This window comes from Salmo salar, chromosome ssa14 (genome assembly GCF_905237065.1).
Source record: "Salmo salar chromosome ssa14, Ssal_v3.1, whole genome shotgun sequence".
Lineage (NCBI taxonomy): Eukaryota > Metazoa > Chordata > Actinopteri > Salmoniformes > Salmonidae > Salmo > Salmo salar.
The window spans coordinates 25578786-25602740 of NC_059455.1; the positions used below are offsets into that span (position 1 = coordinate 25578786).

Consider the following 23955-nt stretch of genomic DNA (forward strand, 5'->3'; position numbering starts at 1 on the left):
AAGGCTTGAACATATTTCTTTAACCTGTCTCCTCCCCTTCATCTACACTGATTGAAGTGGATTTAACAGGTGACATCAATAAGGGATCATAGCTTTCACCTGGATTCACCTGGTCAGTCTATGTCATGGAAAGAGGGGTTCCTAATGTTTTGTGCACTGTAGTTTTGTACATTTGGTTAACATGGTGCAAATAAGGTGCAAATAGAATAATATTTGACTCAATAATCAGTATTGATAATCATGGTACACAGCATATTGTATCACAGGGTCTGAATGACCCTCTCCCTATAAAAGTCAGCATGTCAAAACAGCTGAATGTTGTGACAGCGAGGGCAATCTCATTCTTTACCTGGAGATTGGCATTAAAATGACTCACATAGTAAATCCTGAATGCATTGTATGGAACAAAGCATACTATAATGGTCAGCATAAAGAAAATACTTTTGATCTGAGCCCAAAACTCCTGTTGCGAGAAGATCATCGCCCTGTGAGTCCGGTACACACACCACAGAATACACATCTGACAACAGGCCAGAGCTAATGTAAGTATGATGATGAGAGCACTGAGGATGTAGTTCAGCACAGCCACAGCATGCTTCTCATCAAAAATCGCTCCAAAGTTAAAGCACTGATTGTCACTGGTGGTTGTGTCACTTTCTGTAGATGATCCATATTTCACAGCAGTTAAAGGGACCACCACAATGAGAATGAGGCCCCAGACAGCAGCACTGGCCCCTAGGGCATGTAGCCTCCGGTAGAACACCTGCTTAGAACTCCTGAAGAAGTCGAGATAGCGGATCACCAGAATTATCACGTAGAAGATGAAGGCTAGGTACATGTGGGCGAGGATCATGGCACTGACCACCTTGCAGAAGTTAGGACCGAGATGCCACTCGCCGGCCGCGTAGAAGTAGAGGCGGAAGGGCACGGTCAGGAGAAAGAGAATGTGGACCATGATCAGGTTCAAGACGGCTGTGGTGGTCACCGAGCAGACGTTGGACTTGATGTTGTTGATCATAAGGGACATGCTGATGATCCCTCCAATAAGCACAATAGTGTATATTGACAGCAATGCATATCTGTATGATTTAGGTATGACATTGTCATCTATGTTGTCGCAAGATGTATTGCTCTCATTCCCCATCCTCTCGTCTTGGGGCTCTGAACTGCTAAATAAGGAGTAAGTTTGAAGTAAGACATTTAACACTATTATTTAGATACATAGAGTATGCTTATAAATTCACTGTTTGGTTAGTTGGTGGTCGTCTTACCTTAGTTGAATGCACCAACTGTGAGTGGCTCTGGACAAGAGCGTCTGCTAAATGACCAAAATGTGAATGTAGATGTAAATGTAGAAGATAAGAGGCTGTGGAAGAAAAAGTGTGTCAATAGTACAGTATTGAAATACTGTAGTAGGCAACTGTATAGAAAATGGACATTGATCTATCATACCCATATAATCTGTACATAGCTAAACAGCACTGACAAATAACAGTCATGATCTAAGTCGTCTGAAAAGCTCACTAAAGAGATCTGGCAAAGGGAATACATGAGAATATAGTAGAATAGACAAGATCTGAATAAATAGAAACACAAAATCAGCTGACCCTCTTCTGAAGCAACACATGAGAGAAACACAGTCATACCTTTGACATAACATAAGGTTGTCCGTTTCAGAGTATTCACTGGCTGCACACACACCTTAGAACTGGCCTCTCCAGTAGTCATTGGTTTGCAGATACGACCTGTCAGGTGGTACAATTGGATAATTATTGACTCCAATGACAATAGTTTTCCTGCGTGTGGCTTGTAGCCGATACTATGTGTGGAGATCTCATTTCACTGTTTATCAGATTTCTAGTAAAGTACAGTACAGGTCATAAGTTTGGACACACCTACTCATTCAAGGGATTTTCTTTATTTTCACTATTTTCTACATTGTTGAATAATAGCGAAGACATCAAACCTATGAAATAACACATATGGAATCATGTAGTAACCAAAAAAACTGTTAAACAAATCTAAATATATTTTAGATTTTAGATTCTTCAAAGTAGCCACCCTTTGCCTTGAAAACAGCTTTGCAAACGCTTGGCATTCTCTCAACCAGCTTCATGAGGTAGTCACCTGGAGTGAATTTCAATTAACAGGTGTGCCTTGTTAAAAGGTAATTTGTGGAATTTATTTCCATTTTAATGCGTTTGAGCTAATCAGTTGTGTTGTGACAAGGTAGGGGGATGGTATACAGAAGATAGCACTATCTGGTAAAAGACCAAGTCCATATTATGGCAAGAACAGTTCAAATAAGCAAAGAGAAACAACAGTAAATCATTACTTTATGACATGAAGGTCAGTCAATACAAAACATTTCAAGAACTTTGAAAGTTTCTTCAAGTGCAGTCGCAAAAACCATGAAGTGCTTTGATGAAACTGTCTCTCATGAGGACCGCCGCAGGAAAGGAAGACCCCGAGTTACCTCTGCTGCAGAGGATAAGTTTATTGGAGTTATGAGCCTCCGATTGCAGCCCAAATAAATGCTTCACAGAGTGGTCAAATTGCTGCAAAGAAACCACTACTAAAGGAAACCAATAAGAAGAAGAGACTTGCTTGGGCCAAGAAACATGAGCAATGGACATTAGATCTCTGGAAATCTGTCCTTTGGTCTGATGAGTCAAAATGTGAGATTTTTGGTTCCAACCGCCGTGTCTTTGTGAGACGCAGAATAGGTGAACGGATGATCTCCGCATGTGTGGTTCCCACCGTGAAGCATGGAGGAGGTGGTGTGATGGCGTGGGGGTGAGTGGCTGGTGACCCTCTCAGTGATTTATTTAGAATTCAAGGCACACTTAACCAGCATGGCTACCACAGCATTTTGCAGCGATATCCCATCCCATCTGGTTTGCGCTTAGCGGGACTATCATTTGTTTTTCAACACGACAATGACCCAAAACACACCTCCAGGCTGTGTAGGTGCTATTTGAACAAAAAGGAGAGTGATGGAGTGCTACATCATATGACCAGGCCTCCACAATCACCCGACCTCAACCCAATTGAGATGGTTTGGGATGAGTTGGACCACAGAGTGAAGGAGAAGCAGTCAACAAGTGCTCAGCATATGTGGGAACTCCTTCAAGACTGTTGGAATAGCATTCCTCATGAAGCTGGTTGAGAGAATGCCAAGAGTGTGCAAAGCTGTTATCAAGGCAAAGTGTGGCTACTTTGAAGAATCTAAAATCTTAAATATATTTTGATTTGTTGAACACTTTTTTGGTTACTACATGATTCCATATGTGTTATTTCATAGTTTTGATGTCTTCACTACTTTTCTACAATGTAGAAAATAGTACAAATAAAGAAAAACCGTTGAATGAGTCGGTGTGTCCAAACTTTTGACTGGTACTGTAGATCAATTTATCTACGACGGAAGTATAACCAAATACTTCCTATTACTGACAGGCGAGACATGAAAGTAAATATTGGCTGAATATCAAAGATAGGGTTACAGTAATTCCCTTTGGATTTATATAATGTCAATGCTAATTTACCAGTTATTGAGAGCAGGAGGAGGAGACTCTGGATGCAGTAAATCTGTCTGCCCGGAAGATACCCAACATTCTATGTAGATCATGACACTGATACACTCGTCTGAATCTTAGGAGACATATTTCATAATCATTTATTAGTGCAGAATAGAGAACTGAAACAAGGAACTAAAACACCTTTCTAATCTACAGCATCACTAAATGGAAAGTCAACAAATACCCTTAAATTTTCCTCCCACTGATAAAGCATGGACTGAAGAAACTCCAAACACTTCCTGATTCCTTTGTACTGCCTTTGTAAACCGGCTTAATTTAGCTATTGGTGGTACTGCATAAAAGTTATTTCCAACATTGCATCAATTGTACTGTATGCACAGCACATTCGCACAACCTCTTCAATTTTGAATTGTGTAGATATATACAGTACCATTTCATTTTTAAAGGCAATATAAAGAAATCAGGAAGTGTGTGGGGCTTCTCCAGTCCATGCTTTATCAGTGGGAGGAACATTAAAGGGTATTTGTTGACTTTCCATTTAGTGACGGTGTAGAGTAGAAAGGTGTTTCAGTTCATTGTTTTCGGTTCTCTTTTCTGCACCAATAAATGATTTTGAAATATGTTACCTGGAACCGGCTCCTGCACCTTGGGTCAAAGTGAGAGCCAGGTGAAACCAAGCTCCAGCACCTTACGGATCCGAAGAGAAGTAGGATAAAAAGGAGGATAAAAGTACGATAAACTAAGGTTAGGTCTAGGGTTAACCCTAGCTTCATGTCCACATCCTGGTTCAACCCTAACCTTAGCCTCAACCACAACCCTAAACCTAGCTTCATGTCCACATCCCGGTTAAAACCTAAACTTAGCCTCAACCCTAACTCTAACCGTAGCTTCATGTCCACATCCTGGTTCAACTCTAACTTAAGCCTCACCCACAACCCTAACCCTAGCTTCATGTCCACATCCCGGTTCAACCCTAATGTCCACATCCCAGTTCAACCTTAGCCTCAACCACAACCTGACCCTAGCTTCATGTCCATATTCCAGTTCAACTCCAACCACAACCCTTATCCTAATCTTGGCATAACCCTAACTAGGTTTGAATAGCAGGAACCGGGGTACAGATATTTTCCACCCAAACCCACTCCCCTTTTTCGGGATAAATAACTGCAAGAAACCGGTAAATTCTAATAAATGATTTATATTAACACTATGCCGTGAAATGGAACTGTTAAATGATATGTGATGTCTAAATCTGTCTTCTCTATGGACCACGGCCTACTCTCTGCTATCTGTATGATCAATCATCAAAGCTCAGGGTGGGGACAGACGGTGCATCTCAGTATAGAGCGCAGCACACGATGCATGTATCATCTCATCAGGGTAACTTTTTTTCTTATGAAAGGTAGGACTACATTTGCTGCAGCATAGCCTTTGCCGCAGTAATATAAAGACTGAATGCGCGTCTAATTTACATATCTCAATCTGGCGATTTGTTTTATTTTATTGCAGCTGCAGAGTTTTAAAACAGCATATCACGCAAATATTGTTGCTTTAAATGACTGCACTCTCACAATCTTTCTATCTCTCCATCAATTCTACTCAAATTGCTTCCAAAATGGACATTGATCTATCATACCCATAGAATCTGTACATAGCTAAACAGCACTGACAAATAACAGTCATGATCTAAGTCGTCTGAAAAGCTCACTAAAGAGATCTGGCAAAGGGAATACATGAGAATATAGTAGAATAGACAAGATCTGAATAAATAGAAACACAAAATCAGCTGACCCTCTTCTGAAGCAACACATGAGAGAAACACAGTCATACCTTTGACATAACATAAGGTTGTCCGTTTCAGAGTATTCACTGGCTGCACACACACCTTAGAACTGGCCTCTCCAGTAGTCATTGGTTTGCAGATAGGACCTGTCAGGTGGTACAATTGGATAATTATTGACTCCAATGACAAGAGTTTTCCTGCGTGTGGCTTGTAGCCAATACTATGTGTGGAGATCTCATTTCACTGTTTATCAGATTTCTAAAATAACACATATGGAATCATGTAGTAACCATGTGCATCTAATTTACATATCTCAATCTGCTGATTTTTTTTTATTTCATTGCAGCTGCAAAGTTTTAAAACAGCCTATCACGCAAATATCGTTGCTTTAAATGAGTACGTATGCGGGGACTCTCACTATACAGTCGTGGCCAAAAGTTTTGAGAATGACACAAATATTAATTTCCACAAAGTTTGCTGCTGCAGTGTCTTTAGATATTTTTGTCAGATGTTACTATGGAATACTGAAGTATAATTACAAGCATTTCATAAGTGTCAAAGGCTTTTATTGACAATGACATGAAGTTGATGCAAAGAGTCGATGTTTTCAGTGTTGACCCTTCTTTTTCAAGATCTCTGCAATCCACCCTGGCATGCTGTCAAATAACTTCTGGGCCACATCCTGACTGATGGCAGCCCATTCTTGCATAATCAATGCTTGGAGTTTGTCAGAATTTGTGGGTTTTTGTTTGTCCACCCGCTTCTTGAGGATTGACCAGAAGTTCTCAATGGGATTAAGGTCTGGGGAGTTTCTTGGCCATGGACCCAAAATATCAATGTTTTGTTCCCCGAGCCACTTAGTTATCACTTTTGTCTTATGGCAAGGTTCTCCATCATGCTGGAAAAGGCATTGTTCGTCACCAAACTGTTCCTGGATGGTTGGGAGAAGTTGCTCTCGGAGGATGTGTTGGTACCATTCTTTATTCATGGCTGTGTTCTTAGGCAAAATTGTGAGTGAGCCCACTCCCTTGGCTGAGAAGCAACCCCACACATAAATGGTCTCAGGATGCTATACTGTTGGCTTGACACAGGACTGATGGTAGCGCTCACCTTGTCTTCTCCGGACAAACTTTTTCCGGATGCCCCAAACAATCGGAAAGGGGATTCATCAGAGAAAATGACTTTACCCCAGTCCTCAGCAGTCCAATCCCTGTACCTTTTGCAGAATATTAGTCTGTCCCTGATGTTTTTCCTGGAGAGAAGTGGCTTCTTTGCTGCCCTTCTTGACACCAGGCCATCCTCCAAAAGTCTTCGCCTCACTGTGCGTGCAGATGCACTCACACCTGCCTGCTGCCATTCCTGAGCAAGCTCTGTACTGGTGGTGCCCCGATCCCGCAGCTGAATCAACTTTAGGAGACGGTCCTGGCGCTTGCTGGACTTTCTTGGGCACCCTAAAGCCTTCTTCACAACAATTGAACCGCTTTCCTTTAAGTTCTTGATGATCCGATAAATGGTTGATTTAGGTGCAATCTTACTGGCAGCCTTATATAGACTCTGTCTCTTGCACAAAAGAACCTGCGCTCCACTGGCCTCTCTCCTAAGAAAACGCTCCTTAACTCTTGGAGTCCCAGGAAAAGCTAGACTAGAATAGCTTGCTGAAAAATGTGTTTTTGCATTTCTTATACTAATAGACTATTCCAAGGGGGATGCAAGCTCTTGTTTGCTGAATGTTAAATACAGCAGCCAATATAACTCACAGGGAGAGAACCGCAATGGTGGTAGACTATAGCAGCTATTTATTCAGACCCATAACCATTCAATATACATGAAGAGAAGTGATAGCCATCTGCATCTTATTCTATATCATTACAATGATGAAGATAAGGACAATACATTTATTTCATTTAACTGTTGAATGCCAGGAAGGAATGAAGTAACAATAAATATATAGAGAAAGAGGAGGTAGGCTATGCAAGTTGCACAACATTAGGGGAAATATTATGAAAGGTATATACAGTTGAAGTCGGAAGTTTACATACACCTTAGCCAAATACATTTAAACTCAGTTTTTCACAATTCCTGACATTTAATCCTAGTAAAAATTCCCTGTCTTAGGTCAGTTAGGATCACCACTTTATTTGAAGAATGTGAAATGTCAGAATAATAGTAGAGAGAATGATTTATTTCAGCTTTTATTTCTTTCATCACATTCCCAGTGGGTCAGAAGTTTACATACACTCAATTAGTATTGTTTAACTTGGGCCAAACATTTCGGGTAGCCTTCCACAAGCTTCCCACAATAAGTTGGGTGAATTTTGGCCCATTCCTCCTGACAGAGCTGGTGTAACTGAGTCAGGTTTGTAGGCCTCCTTGCTCGCACACACTTTTTCAGTTCTGCCCACAAATTTTATATAGGATGGAGGTCAGGGCTTTGTGATGGCCACTCTAATACCTTGACTTTGTTGTCCTTATACCATTTTGCCACAACTTTGGAAGTATGCTTGGGGTCATTGTCCATTTGGAAGACCCATTTGCAACCAAGCTTTAACTTCCTGACTGATGTCTTGAGATGTTGCTTCAATATAGCCACATCATTTTCTTTCCTCATCATGCCATCTATTTTGTGAAGTGCACCAGTCCCTCCTGCAGCAAAGCACCCCCACAATATGTTGCTGCCACCCCTGTGCTTCATGGTTGGGATGGTGTTCTTCGGCTTGCAAGCATCCCCCTTTTCCTTCCAAACGTAAACTTCTGACCCACTGGAATTGTGATAGTGAATTATAAGTGAAATAATCTGTCTGTAAACAATTGTTGGAAAAATGACTTGTGTCATGCACAAAGTAGATGTCCTAAACCGACTTGCCAAAACTATAGTTTGTTAACAAGAAATTTGTGGAGTGGTTGAAAAACAAGTTTTAATGACTCCAACCTAAGTGTATGTAAACTTCTGACTTCAACTATATCAGTTTACAAACAATGTACAATTTTTTATATATCATTGAGTTAATAAAGCCGCATACACACATGGTCTCTTTTGTTTTCTTGAGTAAGGCAGCTCCAAAATGCAGGTGTTTCAGCCTAGCTCAGTGCTTTCTGTGGTGGTGGTGCGAGCCAGCAAAAAATAGGAGCATTGCGCCGTGATTGGCTCCGAGTTCTGTTACTCATGGGGACACTACGTCATCGTGAAGTTTATGTCCTTAGTAAGGATAGACATCCAAAATTTCAGCCCTTTGGGTCCTGCCATAGAGTTATATTACAAGTGCCCTTCTAAGAAGGCTCAAGGTCATTGGCCACAGATAAAAGTATGTCAAATCACGTTATATGTACAGTAGCTTTGATTGGACTGATCATGTCAACATCTTACTTTCAAAGTCTTATCTAGCAGTCGTCATGAATCAAGTCGACAATCTACTGGCAAATCCTTTTTAATCCTTATCATATGAAGATAAATAATTAAGAGAAATTATAGATAAAACGTATCGGTGTTCATCGGCCATTGGACATGAAGATTACACAAGTTGGAAATCGCAAATTCAACAAGGCCCCAGTCGTTCATTCGATTAGTTTGATATGTATGGACGCGAAACCAGACATTCGTCCTTGATGTTCCATTGCCATGCTCGCTGGCAACATTCTTATCCCTTGCTTGCTAGCTAGCCAGTCACGACCTCTATAGAATCAACTCGGGGTTACATTATTTTCCAGAGAATGCATAGAGCTTCGAGTTGATTATCCCTTTTATACCATGGCAATAATTTAACACATTTACCAATATAAATGTGTTCATTTGCAGTTAGAAATGTTTTCCACATCCACTGAAGTAGCTAGCAAGTTTACTATATACCGTAGCTACAGTATTTGCCTTGGTAACCAAACAAACAGACCTGTTAGTTAAGCTAAGCAAACCATCAGTCCTGGCTTGCTATTATGAAAATCAAATTCAACAATGCCAATAATGTTTTTGGATTCGACTTTTGCTTTCAAAAGCAGCTCAAACATAGAACATGTAAGAATTAACTATAGCCATTCAATTCTACCGTGCTGATATACCGTGCGTTTTAGGTAAATAATGTACGCTCTAGAATGCCCTTCAAGCCAATCAGAAATTAGTATTCAATAATGCCACGGTATAAAACCAGATTAAGGGACAGTTGGGAAAGATAGATCCTGAGGGGCTTGTGCTGATTGTGACAGCCGGTTAAATGGCGTCCCTTGACAAGGCAAGAAAAAGATGTTTGTCAGGAGAAGTGCAGTATTATCATAAGGAGACGTATACTTGGAATATGGAGGAGTAATTGAGGGAAAAAGAGACGTCTACGACAGAAAGGGAGAAAGAGGGTAAGCTTGAGTCTGTTAAAAAAGGGAGTTGGTTTGCTAAAGAAGAATGGTACAAAGTGTAAGCAGAGTGAGCTGAAGACAGGAGGAGAAATAGAAGTGAATGAGGAGGAAGTATCAGGATAAAGATGAGTCTGTGACAGTAGGAGTGAAGTTTTTGGGAAAAGTGGACCCTTGCCTTTTGGGTGATCCATTTGTGGTTTCAGGGTGGGTGAAAACAGAGTTGGGTGCTGTGGAATTGGTGAGGGTAACCAGAAGTGGTCTTGTGATAATTGTTTGTGTTTCTGCTGTTCAGAGGGCGTAAAGTGAATGGGGGCAAGAGATGTGAATTGTTTTGCTCTCAAGAAAAGGGTGCCATTGAATGGAGTGATTACTGGGGTAGCGGTAAATGTGAAAGCTGACCAACTGAAGGGAAAGATTCCCAGTGTTTGTGATGCTCGTCGTTTGGTGCGACGCAGACAGGCTGGCGTGAGTGGTGAAACAGAAGAGTCGTTGTCTGTTCTTTTGAGTTTTGATGTTGAGTCTTTCCCGACAAAGTGATGTTAGGTTGTATAAGTTATGCTGTGCAAGCTTTTGTGCCGAATACATTACGTTGTTACAGGTGTCAAGCTTATGGGCATATGGCAGCAGTGTGTAGGAGAGAGGTTCCTAGGTGTGAGAAGTGTGCAGAAGGGCATGAAACAAAGGAATGTGTAGCATTGTGGAAAGTGGAAGAAGATGGGTCAAGTGGAAGGGATCCTGAGAGGAGTGTTGTAAGAAGTAGATCTGTACCAGTACAGCGGGATAACCCAACAAGTGCTATATATTCCGGTAAGATTGGATTTTTAGCATTTATAGTAATGGTTATCAACTGTATTGCAGGGATGGAACATAAGTCACAGAAAATTGAGGTTGTGGTGGCAGTTGCAGAGAGGTATTTGGATGTGCGAGACATGACGTCAGAAGAGTTACAGGGTGTGTTAAATGGTGGTGTTCCATCCTTTCAGGCTGTTGGCCTGAAGTACGACTAAATACATTTAAATAGTGGAGTATGGTGTTTTCCTTTGTGTGAGTGTAGTGTTAGATGGTAGGGTATTTGTTTATTATTATTGTTTTTTTTAGCAAAGTATAAGGGATAAAAAAATATTTTTAAAAGTCTGGTAGGTGGCGGTAATGCAACATTTATTGGATGCCAACCGCCGTTAAACCAAATCGAAGAAGAAGAAGAACTTGGAAAAGCTATCTGGCCGAGACACCTTGCAATCGTGACGCAATATGCGCCTGTAACCGATGTGAAATGGCTAGTTAGTTAGCGGTGGTACGCGCTAATAGCATTTCAATCAGTGACGTCACTCGCTCTGAGACTTGAAGTAGGGTTTCGGGCCGCGGCTTTTGTGGCGCGATGGGTAACGATGCTTCGTGGGTGTCAGTTGTTGATGTGTGTAAGGGTCCCTGGTTCGAGCCCAGGTTGGGGCGAAGAGAGGGACGGAACCTACACTGTTACACGCCTACACATGCAGAGACCATACTTAATACAAAGTTACAGAAAGCCAAACCAACAACTACACAAACTGAAATTGGATACATTGTAAACGCAGGTCCAACGAGGAAAGAACGGAGCTAGCATTGACTTGTTTTTGCAGAGACATTTCTTTGGAGCATCTGATGACCTAATAATGTGGTGACGATGAACATACATTTCTCCGGTCCCCTCTGCCGCTAAAGTCACAGATAGATGAGACAGCTATTTCACTGGATGTATAAATGTGAGACATCCGGTTGGCATTTCCTCTCACTACCAAATATGGTAGTGAAAGGAAGCCCAGTGGCCGGCAGCGGGAGAAGATTGAGCTAAACTCAGCAAAAAAAGAAACGGCCCTTTTTCAGGACCCTGTCTTTCAAAGATAATTCATAAAAATCCAAATAACTTCACAGATCTTCATTGTAAAGGGTTTAAACACTGTTTCCCATGTTTGTTCAATGAACCATAAACAATTAATGAACATGCACCTGTGGAACGGTCGTTAAGACACTAACAGCTTACAGACGGTAGGCAATGTAGGTCACAGTTATGAAAACTTAGGACACTAAAGAGGCCTTTCTACTGACCCTGAAAAACACCAAACAAAAGATGCCCAGGGTCCCTGCTCATCTGCGTGAATGTGCCAGTGAGGCCAATTTGCTGTAAAAAAATGTTAGGCATGCTGCAAGGAGGCATGAGGACTGCAGATGTGGCCAGGGCAATAAATTGCAATGTCTGTACTGTGAGACGCCTAAGACAGCGCTACAGGGAGACAGGACGGACAGCTGATCGTCCTCGCAGTGGCAGACCACGTGTAACAACAGCTGCACAGGATCGGTACATCCGAACATCACACCTGCGAGACAGGTACAGGATGGCAACAACAACTGCCCGAGTTACACCAGGAATGCACAATCCCTCCATCAGTGCTCAGACTGTCCACAATAGGCTGAGAGAGGCTGGACTGAGGGCTTGTAGGCCTGTTGTAAAGCAGGTCCTCACCAGACATCACCGTCAACAACCTCGCCTGTGGGCACAAACCCACCGTCGCTGGAATGAACATTACACCACGGCCTGTACTCTGGAGCGGGATCGATTTGGAGGTGGAGGGCCCGTCATGGTTTGGGGTGGTGTGTCACAGCATCATCGGACTGAGCTTGTTGTCATTGCAGGCAATCTCAACGCTATGCGTTACAGGGAAGACATCCTCCTCCCTCATGTGGTACCCTTCCTGCATGCTCATCCTGACATGACCCTCCAGAATGACAATGCCACCAGCCATACTGCTCATTCTGTGCGTGATTTCCTGCAAGACAGGAATGTCAGTGTTCTGCCATGGCCAGCGAAGAGCCCGGATCTCAATCCCATTGAGCACATCTGGGACCTGTTGGATCGGAGGGTGAGGGCTAAGGCCATTCCCCCCAGAAATGTCAGGGAATTTGCAGGTGCCTTGGTGGAAGAGTGGGGTAACATCTCACAGCAAGAACGGGCAAATCTGGTGCAGTCCATGAGGAGGAGATGCACTGCAATACTTAATGCAGCTGGTGGCCACATCAGATTCTGACTGTTACTTTTGATTTTGACCCCCCCTTTTGTTCAGGGATACATTATTCCATTTCTGTTAGTCTGTGGAACTTGTTCAGTTCATGTCTCAGTTGTTGAATCTTGTTTTGTTCATACAAATATTTACACGTTAAGTTTTATGAAAATAAACGCAGTTGACAGTGAGAGGACATTTATTTTTTTGATGAGTTTACTACTACTACTACTACTACTACTACTACTACTGAAGGAGGAGAGATTACTAGAAACTATTAGTTTTCCCTTTTATCTGTGGATTAATTGTCAGAGTAGAGAACACACGATTTTGTCTGACTCAAAATGGGTAAAAATTATATAAAGATCCAGGAAAAAAATTGACCTTGTGCATTTCAGGTAAAATAACAACCCAATATTTATTTCAACCCGCATGTCCTGATTGCATCTGGTATGGATGGACAAAAATCAAAATGCGTGCGATGGAGCATGTGGACACATGCGTGCCCGGTCTAGTCAGCATGTAACATGCTGAACACACTGCTCGCGTTGAGTGCGCAAGTTCTGCTAAATAAATTGACACGTTATTCAATTATTTCATCTAAACTGCTCACGAGCGTCTGTGTAGCCAGGCGCTAGATGCTTGACGCGCTGCAAGTCCCACCTCTCCCATCTCCTCATTGGTTTTTAGGAGCATATACCCACATGGGTGATTGGAAGATGAACTGAGGTCCACACTACAGTCCAGTTTGTGGTGGTAATGCACCTTAAAGTTGGTTGCCAACCGACATATAAAGTCCACAGAAGAAGAACACTACTACTACTACTACTGAAGGAGAAGAGATTACTAGAAACTAACTAGGTTTCCCTTTTTATCTGTGGATTAATTGTCAAATTCTATAAAGATCCAGAAAAAAAGGACATTGTACATTTTGGGTAAAATAACAACCCATTCTTTATATCCCAGGACAAATAGCTAGCAACAGTAAGCTAGCTAGCTAAATGACCATGAATGTTCCATGTGTTTCGACCTGTCCCCAAATTAATATAGTTGGTTCAAAGTTGTTTTTTTTTATATTTCAACCTGTGTGTCCGGTTCTGGTCTGGTGTGGATGGACAAAATAAACATGCTCACGATGGCGCAAGTGGACACACGCGCATGCCCGGTCTAGTCAGCATGTAATGGAACGAACGACTGGGTGCCTTCTCTTGTAAGCTAAAGATGACAGAGTATGAATTAGCTTATACACAGTGGCTTGTATTCATGGACTCAAGGGAAGCAAGGCTCCCCCCAAAACAATCTAAAATAAAATAATTTAGTCTCTCTGTGTTTCATAATTTTCCTTTAATTTGCAAGAGGCTGAATGTGTCTCAGGAGAAATCGCGTTGCGTTGAGTGCGCAAGTTCTGCAAAATAAATTGACACATGATCGAGCGAAACCGCGCCCCTCTGTCTCTCTACGTGTAGGCCATCTATCTGATGCTGTCTGGTCCAAACAAGTATGACATTGTTGCCACCCGTAGCATTGAATGTAACGGAAGCCAGCGAGCAATTGGCCTCGCTTGATAATAACAATAAATAAAAAATGCCAATCAGCGTTGAGCTAAACTGAGCAAGCTCAACTGTTTATGGTCCTGGCGCACCAAAGAAAAGTGTCAAGGGAAGCCAGCTTGGATTTTGGCGTCACTCATATCAAATCGCATTGAGAGAATACATCATTGACAGAAACAACTTGAATTGTTGCATCTCGTTGTGTTGTTGTCCTCCGGTGGCTAGCTAAAATTGGCACTTTCCTCAATTAGCCATGGATGGAGCTAGGGATTTGGACTTGTGGTTTTACTTAATTCTTCGCACTGGCCAATGATTCTGATCCAACCATTAATTCCTACATTGTTGTGCCCCCGACCTGAGAGGATGGAAGTTCAATATGTAGCTTGATGGAGACGGCTAATGGAAGTTAGGCTAGCGAGCAAGCATTTTAGCCAGGTAGACAAGGACAACAACAATTGTTGTCATTCTAGAGAGTGCAGTATTTCCCTATAACGCACAGTATTTTTGCACGGTATAATTCAATGGCTGTAGTTAATTTTTACATGTTTTCTCTTTCAGTATTTTTCTCCGCTAGCATGTGGTGGAACACACCTTCCACGTCGTGCATTACTTTCCAGAGAACGCATATAGCCCTTCGTTGACTATCCCTTACTTAAAGTATTTTCTAGAATGCCGTTATAGCCAATCAGAAACGCGTATTCTACAGCGCATGTGTTAATCAACGAGGAGCTATGCGTTCTATGGGAAATAATGCAGTGTGTTCCACGACGGGTTAGCATTATTTTCCAGAGAACGTATAGAGCCCCGAGTTGATTATCCCTTTTATACCATGGCTATAATTTAACACATTTGCAGCTCGAAATGTGTTTATTTGCGGGTAATTGTGTTCAACATCACTGAAGTGGCTAGCAAGATACGAGAGCTACAGTAGTTGCCGTGGTAACCAAACAAACAGACTTGCTAGTTTGGCTAACCAAACCATCAGTCCTAGATTCTTGCCATATGAAAACCAAATTCAACAATGCCAATAACGTATTCAATTCGACTTTTGCTTTCAAATGCAGCATTACAATCATACCGTGCGTTTTAGGGAAATAATGCACGCTCCAGTCAAGAATGTCCTTCAAGACAATCAGAAACAAGTATTCAGCATGATGCAACGCGAAGCGCCTGGATACAGCCCTTAGCCGTGGCATATTGGCAATATACCACAAACTTCCAAGGTGCCTTATTGCTATTATAAACTGTTTACCAATGTAATTACAGCAGCAAAAATACATGTTTTGTCATACCTGCAGTATGAGATGGCTTTCAGCCAATCATTATTCAGGGCTCGAACCACCCAGTTTATAATGAGGTGTAAAGCATATTTATTACTTATTTGTTTCTTTGGGATTCATTTAACTCAGGAAACAGCAGAGGGAGCAGCCCCCTATCCACATCGACAGGACATTAGTGGAGGTGGAAAGTTTGAAATTCCTCGGCGTACACATCACGGCCAAACTGAAATGGTTCACCCATACAGCAGCAGCGCCTCTTCAACCTCAGGAGGCTGAAGAAATTTGGCTTGTCACCAAAAACACTCACAAACTTTTACAGATGCACAATCACCGCCTGGTACGGCAACTGCTCCGCCCACAACCCTAAATTTCCGCTCTCTCCACTGGCTTCCAGTCGAAGCTCGCATCCGCTACAAGACCATGGTGCTTGCCTATGGAGCTGTGAAGGGAACGGCACCTCCGTACCTTCAGGCTCTGATCAGGCCCTACACCAAAAAAAGGGCACTGCGTTCATCCACCTCTGGCCTGCTCGCCTCGTGTCAAAACTGTTCGCACAGTTCCCGCTCAGCCCAGTCAAAACTGTTCGCTGTTCTGGCACCCCAATGGTGGAACAAGCTCCCTCACGACGCCAGGACAGCGGAGTCAATCACCACCTTCCGGAGACACCTGAAACCCCACCTCTTTAAGGAATACCTGGGATAGGATAAAGTAATCCTTCTAACCCCCCCTTAAAAGATTTAGATGCACTATTGTAATGTGGTTGTTCCACTGGATATTATAAGGTGAATGCACCAATTTGTAAGTCGCTCTGGATAAGAGCGTCTGCTAAATGACTTAAATGTAAATGTAAATGTAAAGCTCTCCAGAGGGTAGTGAGGTCTGCACAACGCACCACCGGGGGGCAAACTACCTGCCCTCCAGGACACCTACACCACCCGATGTCACAGGAAGGCCAAAAAGATCATCAAGGACAACAACCATCCGAGCCACTGCCTGTTCACCCCACTATCATACAGAAGGTGAGGTCAGTACAGGTGCATCAAAGCTGGCCCGAGAGACTGAAAAACAGCTTTTATCTCAAGGCCATCAGACTGTTAAACAGCCATCACTAACATTGAGTGGCTTCTGCCAACATACTGACTCATCACTAGCCACTTTAAACAATGCCACTTTATATAATGTTTACATACCCTACATTACTCATCTCATATGTATATACTGTATTCTATACCATCTACTGCATCTTGCCTATGCCGTTCGGCCATCGCTCATTCATATATTTTTATGTACATATTCTTATTCATTACTTTACACTTGTGTGTGTGTATAAGGTAGTTGTTGTGAAATTGTTAGGTTAGATTACTTGTTAGATATTACTGCATGGTCGGAACTATAAGCACAAGCATTTTGCTACACTCGCATTAACATCTGCTAACCATGTGTATGTGACAAATAAAAGTTGATTTGAACTATAACTATGATCTTGATTTGAGAAAAAAAAACACTATAGCTATTATGTTAACCACTAGATGGTGTTCTTGGTCAGGTTTTTAACTAAACTAGGGAAGTCCAGATACTATTTATTTAATATTTTGTCTACAATAGGCTAGATCTAATACAATTTTTTATTGGATGCTGTAATAGTCTTGTTTGTCATCAAATGACATGGAGAGACAAACCTACAAAAGAATAACATTGGAAAGTAATAGCAGTATCTTCTGATCAATTTAATCAGTTTATTAATCATATTTTGTACTTATTCAACTATCCAACAATAAGAAGCATGTTTATTTAAATAGTTAATGCCCTAAACTTCAGCTCAAACGACATAACTCTCATAAATAATGACAAATATTCCTACATACAAATATATGTTTATTGTCCCTCTGCATTCCTGACTGTAATAAAAAATGGATTGTTTTGCCTCTACTTCTTTTGAGGTTGGTCTCAGGATTAGTACAACCCTAATCTCGGTTAACCTAGAAGGAAAATCCTGCATAAATTGGTCAGCTGTACATGAAGAGTCTGCCCACGGGATATTAGTACAAATCTCTTCATTCAAATAACCATTCCTTCTAGCTGGTATTCACTTGAACCTTTCCAGTTTTAAGAGTGTTGCGTTTATAGGTCGAAACAATATGAATTAACTTTTCTCATTCGTAGTACGTTATCAATGGTACAATATGTTACGTTGTGAAAATTTTCTTTTCAGTATCATTGTCATCTCAATGTTCTCAAAATAGTATTTTTTGCTTTCTTTAAAAAAAAAATATATTGATTCAGCATGCAGTCTAAAATCAGAGCTCAGTAGTTTTCAAGAATTGCTGATATATATTGAAATGGTTATATGCACAGGCTCCTGCTGATCCTGATTGGATCATGTGACAGAACTTTAGCAGATTATCTAGGATTAGTTGTTACAACCCCAATCCCACCCACTACAATAATCCAGTTCTCAACTCTAACATAGCATACACTACACACTTACTCGATCAGCAATTCAACTAGTGTAATTCTTTTGAGAAAGGACATGCTGTGAGACAACACGGTAGGGAGTCTGTGTGGCGGCCATCAGCTCTAGAATGTCAAACATTTATACAATAAGGTAGGCTGTGCATGCTCTACTATCTACTCATTCTGTTGTTGGCTTATGTGAATGTTGCTTTACTTGGCTCAAGTTGCTGCATTGATTGTACATCATCAGCCAGCTCAGTATGTAGGATAGTGATACAACATAATTAAGGGGGGTTACACCTCCAAAGTATTATTTGAAATGTATCAAAACCATTTTAAAAGCTTTACTTATTCCAGGTCTGATTTAGCAACATATGTCCTTTTTACTGTATCTGCTCACAATCACACGTGTTTCTATGTTTCTCTAGAGATATTCTCTGTGGTCAGTGGTCATCTAGTGAAAGACTAGATGGCAAAACAGTTATCATTACTGGAGCCAATGCTGGCATTGGCAAAGAGACAGCACTGGACCTGGCAAAGAGAGGTAAGTACACTTGCACCACCATGTTATTATACAGTACATGTACCACCATGTTGTGGTGAAAGGATGGGTAGCATGATGCATGTTTGTTGACATATACTGTACATACTTGACATATACTCTGACATTTTTCTATAATCATCAGGGGGCAGGATAATCTTGGCCTGCAGAGACTTGGGCAGAGCTGAGGCGGCACAGAGAGAGATCATTGAGAACTCTGGAAACCCCAACATTGTGACCAGAAAGATGGATTTGTCCGACACAAAGTCCATTCGAGAATTTGCAGAGTTAATCAACAGGGGTTAGTAGAGACTTGTCACTCATCCAATCTCTTTATAATCTCAATGTGAGGACTTTGTCTAATGTAGAAATACGATATGGAATATAATACAAAACACAATCAGTCTTAACTTCAGTGATTACTATTTTTATTTGGAAATACTCTTTCAGAGGAGAAACAAGTGAACATTCTTATCAACAATGCTGGGATCATGATGTGTCCATACTCTAAGACCGCAGATGGCTTTGAGATGCAGTTTGGAGTGAACCATTTGGGTGAGACAGAGCAACCTAACACAAATGAAGAGATTCAAATAGGGTGAAATTATATATTATCTATAGTTCTTAACCTATGAAAATATTAGTCAGTAATACATTGTACAAGTAATCTACTGTAGAGTAGCATGTTAGAATATCATGTCTTTTAGGTCACTTCCTGCTCACCTTCCTGCTGATTGATCTGATAAAGAGATCCAGACCAGCCAGAATCATCAACCTGTCCTCCATGGCTCACAAATGGGGTAGGATCCAGCTAGAGGACATCAACAGTGAGAGGATCTACCACTCCAGAAGAGCATATGGACAAAGCAAATTAGCCAACATCCTGAGTATACGGTCCCTGGCTAAGAGACTAAAGGGTTTGTGTTACAATTTTTTTCTCCCATATTGGTGTTGACATTATCAGTGGACCTGGGCAAGCAAAACAAACTGCATTGAAAACACTGTGGTTTATGATAGAAGCTTTGCAAGATTGGCTGGCTTTGCATCATAGAAGTTTTGCAGCATTGGCTAGCTTAAAGATAATACTTTTCTTAGAACGCCTTATCTTGTTCACTAATAAACTTTCTAGCACTGCTGTTCTTTTTCAAACATCTAAGAATGACCTTTTTATGAGATTGTCGATCCATTCCCCTAAATCTTGTTATTTTGTGCTTATTCAGTAAGATAAAAGGTAATATGTGATGCCTGCACTATTTAGAAGAGGTTTGATTCTCTACTTCCATTTTTCCTTTGTTAGACACTGGAGTGACAGTTTATGCAGTCCACCCAGGTATAGTGAGGACTGAGCTAAAGAGACACATGAATTTAGCCCTGCTGATATCCTGGAAGATTGTCAGACCTTTCACCAAAACTATTGTACAAGGTGCCCAGACCTCCATCTACTGTGCTGTGGAGCCAGAGCTGGAGACAGAGAGCGGTGGATATTACAGGTGAAATCACACAATGAAGTGAATTGTTTTTTAGACCACAGTGACATTTTAGATAAATCATAGGTTTACATAAGATATTTAGTATATGATACACATTTTATTTGTTACTGAATTGTATTTGCATTGTTCACAGTGACTGTAAACCCTCCAGCTGTACCAGGGCTGCCAGGGATGATGAGATGGCTCAGAAACTATGGGAACTCAGCTGCCAAATGCTTGGGATAACATGGGACTGAACATCATCCTTGAATATCATTATAGATAGGCTAGAATATGTCAATTGTTTGAAAAGTGCTTGCCTTGAATTCTTACACAGTAGGTTATACTATGGTATCTATAGTTATACTATTGTTATGCTATGCATACTATGAATATGAATGCTGTATACGCAGAGCTTGACTTGGGATGAAATTGGTCCATTAGACTATGTTCACAGAAATTCCCAAATGGCATTAGCCTATGCTATAGAGACCTGATGATTCAGTGTTAAGGGTTCATACTCAGTTTGACAGATGGAATTTCATGACTTTTCCGTTACTTTTAACAAAATTACCATGACCAATAATTGCTGGTATCTCTATGTAGCCTACATGAGCATTTGGACAGAGCAAATTAGCCAACATTCTCCATCTGGAAAGCAACTGGGTGTGCAGGCTTTTGATCCAGCCCTGAAACACACTCGCGTCTGCTTATCAAGGTCCTGTTGAGCAGCTGATGTTTAGGCTACAATCCCACTGGACACAGACGTCAATTCAATATCTGTTCAACATCATTTTATTGAAATGACGTGGAAACAACGTTGATTCAAGTGTGTGCCCAGTGGGAATGTGGTGTGTTAGAGTGGGGCTCGAACAAAAGCCTGCACAAGACATTAACCTATACAAGATCGGTGCCCCCCCCAGGACGGTTGAGCTAACGTGCACTAATGTGATTAGTATGACGTTGTAAGTAACAAGAACATTTCCCAGGACATAGACATATCTGATATGGGCAGAAAGCTTAAATTTGTGTTAATATAACTGCACTGTCCAATTTACAGTAGCTATTACAGTGAAATAATACCATGCTATTGTTTGAGGAGAGTGCACAGTTATGTCTTTGAAAATGTATCAATAAACTAATTAGGCACGTTTGGGCAAACTTGATACAACATTTTGAACCGTAATGCAATGGTTCATTGGATCAGTCTAAAACGTTGCACATACAATGCTGCCATCTAGTGGCCAAAATCTAAATTGTACCTAAACTGGAATAATACATTGTGGCCTTTCTCTTGCGTTTGAAATTGATGGAACAAAAAAACAAATGTTTTTTTCTTTGTATTATCTTTTGTGTTATATTCTCCTATATTCATTACAGTAGCTATCACATTTCCACAAACTTCAAAGTATTTCCTTTCAAATGGTATCAAGAATATGCCTATCCTTGCTTCAGGTCCTGAGCTACAGGCAGTTAGATTTGGGTATGTCATTTTATGCGAAAATTGAAAAAAGGGTCCGATCCTTTTTTAAGCCTTGAAACATTTGAGACATGAGCTGTGTTCAAATACCCATACTAACATACTGTATACTACATACTTAATTATACTATTGGTTCATTTTAGTATACTGTAAACGAACAGTATCCTTTCAGTTGAGCGTACTAGAGCTACGCCTGTCTACCTGAAGTTGATGCTGTTGCTTTGCAACCTCTTGTTAGAATAACAAATTACTAGGTAGATACTTTATGACTTCGGGTGTGTTCGTAAATTCAGTCTGGAGTGCCAATGTGTCCCTTTGTTCAGGGACACATTATTCCATTTGTTAGTCACATGTTTGTGGAACTTGTTCAGTTTATGTCTCAGTTGTTGAATCTTGTTATGTTCTTACAAATATTTACACATGTTAAGTTTGCTGAAAATAAACACAGCTGACAGTGAGGACATTTCTTTTTTTGATGAGTTTATGCGGTTCGTAAGGATAGCGTAGTAAACAAATAGTCAGCAAAGATAACGTGTAATGTAACTTATTTGAAAAGTCATTACTTTATTACATTGCTCAACATGTTCTTAACATTTGTAATAATTAGTTAACACAATGAATTTGTATCTGCTGTTGTCAGGCTTCGGCTGCATATTTTCCGCCATTTTCTTCAAATCTGAAAACATTGTGAAGCCACGCACCATTTTCTGAAGAATTTAATTATGGGCCCTAAAAGCACGGAAATAGTATCCACTGCTTGTATACTTCGTATTTTGGCGAATGTAGTACGACATCCAGGAACTTTTGACATACTAACTTTATCCATACTATGACCAATAAGCATACTACATACTCAATTTAAGTCATAAATAGTATGGTTAGTATGAGTATTCGAACACGGCTATGGATTATGTGTGCCATTCCGAGGGTGAATGGGCAAGACAAAATATTTAAGTGCCCTTGAAAGGGATATGGTAGTAGGTGCCAGGCACACTGGTTTGAGTGTGTAAAGAACTGCAACGATGCTGGGGTTTTCACACACAGTTTCCCGTGTGCATCAAGAATTGTCCACCACCCAAAGGACATCCAGCCAACTTGACACAACTTTGGGAAGGATTGGAGTCAACATGGGCCAGCATGCCTGTGGAACGCTTTTGACACCTTGTAGATTCCATGCCCCAACGAATTGAGGCTGTTCTGAGGGTAAAAGGGGTTGTAACTCAATATTAGGACAGTGTTCCTAATGTTTTGTACACTCAGTGTAGCTAGTCTATCATTATTTTATAGCAGGGGTGCTCAACTACTATTTGAGAAGGTCCAGTGACACAAATATCCTAGGTGGCAAAGGTCCGGAGGGATATCGTCCTCTATCAGCGCTGTGGTATGGCGTAGTAACAAACATAGTTGTCTACGACTTAGGAAACATGTCGGTATAGAAAATGTTCATTAAATACATTCAATAAATTAAATGAGACTAATAACTGGAATTAATTACAACTTCTTTTGAATTTAAACGTTTAACATTGCATCAACATTGCTAAAGAACAAAAGTGGTTGGATAATTGTCTATGCAAAAAGTGCACTCTGAACCATTGTACATAGGCCTTGAATGAATTTTTTGTATTATTATTATAACAAAGGCATGTTTCCTGGAGAACAAAGGAGGGTTTAACAAACATAATCTGAATGCACAGAATACCACTGTGGACCATGCAATATTTATATATAAGTCACTCTGGGCCTTGCCATTGCATCAATGAGAGAAATTACACTTTCTGTCTCCTGCCAATGCATTGAACTTTGGCACAAATGGTGTGAGAGCCACTCTGAGACACTGGTGCAGGTGTTCATTGGTGAGCCAGGTGAGGTATTTGTTTTTAATAAAGTTCATTGTGGAGAAGGCTGATTCACAGCTGTTTGTGGAGCCAAATGGTCAGGATGTATAGTGCCAGTCTCTTGAGCACAGGGACATCAGCTGCAGGCACCATCTTTCCCCAGAAAATGACAGGGTCACAATCACCAGCCTGCACGTTCAAAGTCACATTTTCTTGCAGCTCTATCAACTTCATTTATGTGATGTAACATCTACCCATCTGAAGATCTGTTTTGCTTCTGACAACTTTGTCACATTTGTCACATGCATTTCATTAGCTGTGGATGAATCAACAGATAACACTGATAATGCCCAGCTTCTGTGATGCAAGGTAAAGGAGCAATAAAGGGTTTATTGTTGCTCCAACCAACAGCGTTGTGATTAATGCCTTTTTAATTAAACCATCTCACCCAGCATAGCCGTGGGAAGTAGTGGTGCTGTGGGGGCTGCAGCACCCCCTGATAAATCAGAATAAATAGAAAAATGTAATAAGAGGCAGCAGCAGTTCTCTTCCAACAGTGAAGTCATCAAAGCGAGCCTTGAAGTTATCAATCAGCTTCTGGATGAAATCTACATAGTTGGGAACGTCTTTGTCTCCCTGCGTTTGCACCA

The 23955-nt window shown here is 41.0% G+C and overlaps 2 protein-coding genes across 6 annotated transcripts; one reads left to right on the plus strand and one right to left on the minus strand.

The window, feature by feature from the left end:
* Positions 1-5475, minus strand: LOC106569222 (probable G-protein coupled receptor 141). 5 transcript variants are annotated; one of them, XM_014140370.2, is made up of 4 exons: positions 5370-5475; positions 1647-1745; positions 1272-1366; positions 2-1166 (listed from the first exon to the last, which is right to left on the minus strand). In XM_014140370.2, exon 4 carries the CDS (start codon positions 1142-1144, stop codon positions 239-241), a length of 906 nt encoding a protein of 301 aa, XP_013995845.1. In that variant the 5' UTR covers positions 1145-1166; positions 1272-1366; positions 1647-1745; positions 5370-5475; the 3' UTR covers positions 2-238. The 5 variants fall into 5 exon arrangements, with proteins under 5 accessions (XP_045550083.1, XP_013995845.1, XP_045550085.1 ...); XM_014140369.2 differs by having other exon boundaries at positions 3-1169; XM_045694127.1 differs by having other exon boundaries at positions 1-1366.
* Positions 5476-17956: 12481 nt separating this feature from the next.
* On the plus strand, positions 17957-21817 carry LOC106569221 (retinol dehydrogenase 12). The gene is made up of 7 exons (XM_014140368.2): positions 17957-18130; positions 18408-18523; positions 18666-18821; positions 18971-19075; positions 19228-19437; positions 19818-20010; positions 20144-21817. The coding sequence occupies exons 1-7, from the start codon at positions 18108-18110 to the stop codon at positions 20244-20246; spliced, it is 906 nt and encodes a 301-aa protein (XP_013995843.1). The 5' UTR covers positions 17957-18107; the 3' UTR covers positions 20247-21817.
* The last annotated feature ends 2138 nt before the right edge of the window (positions 21818-23955 follow it).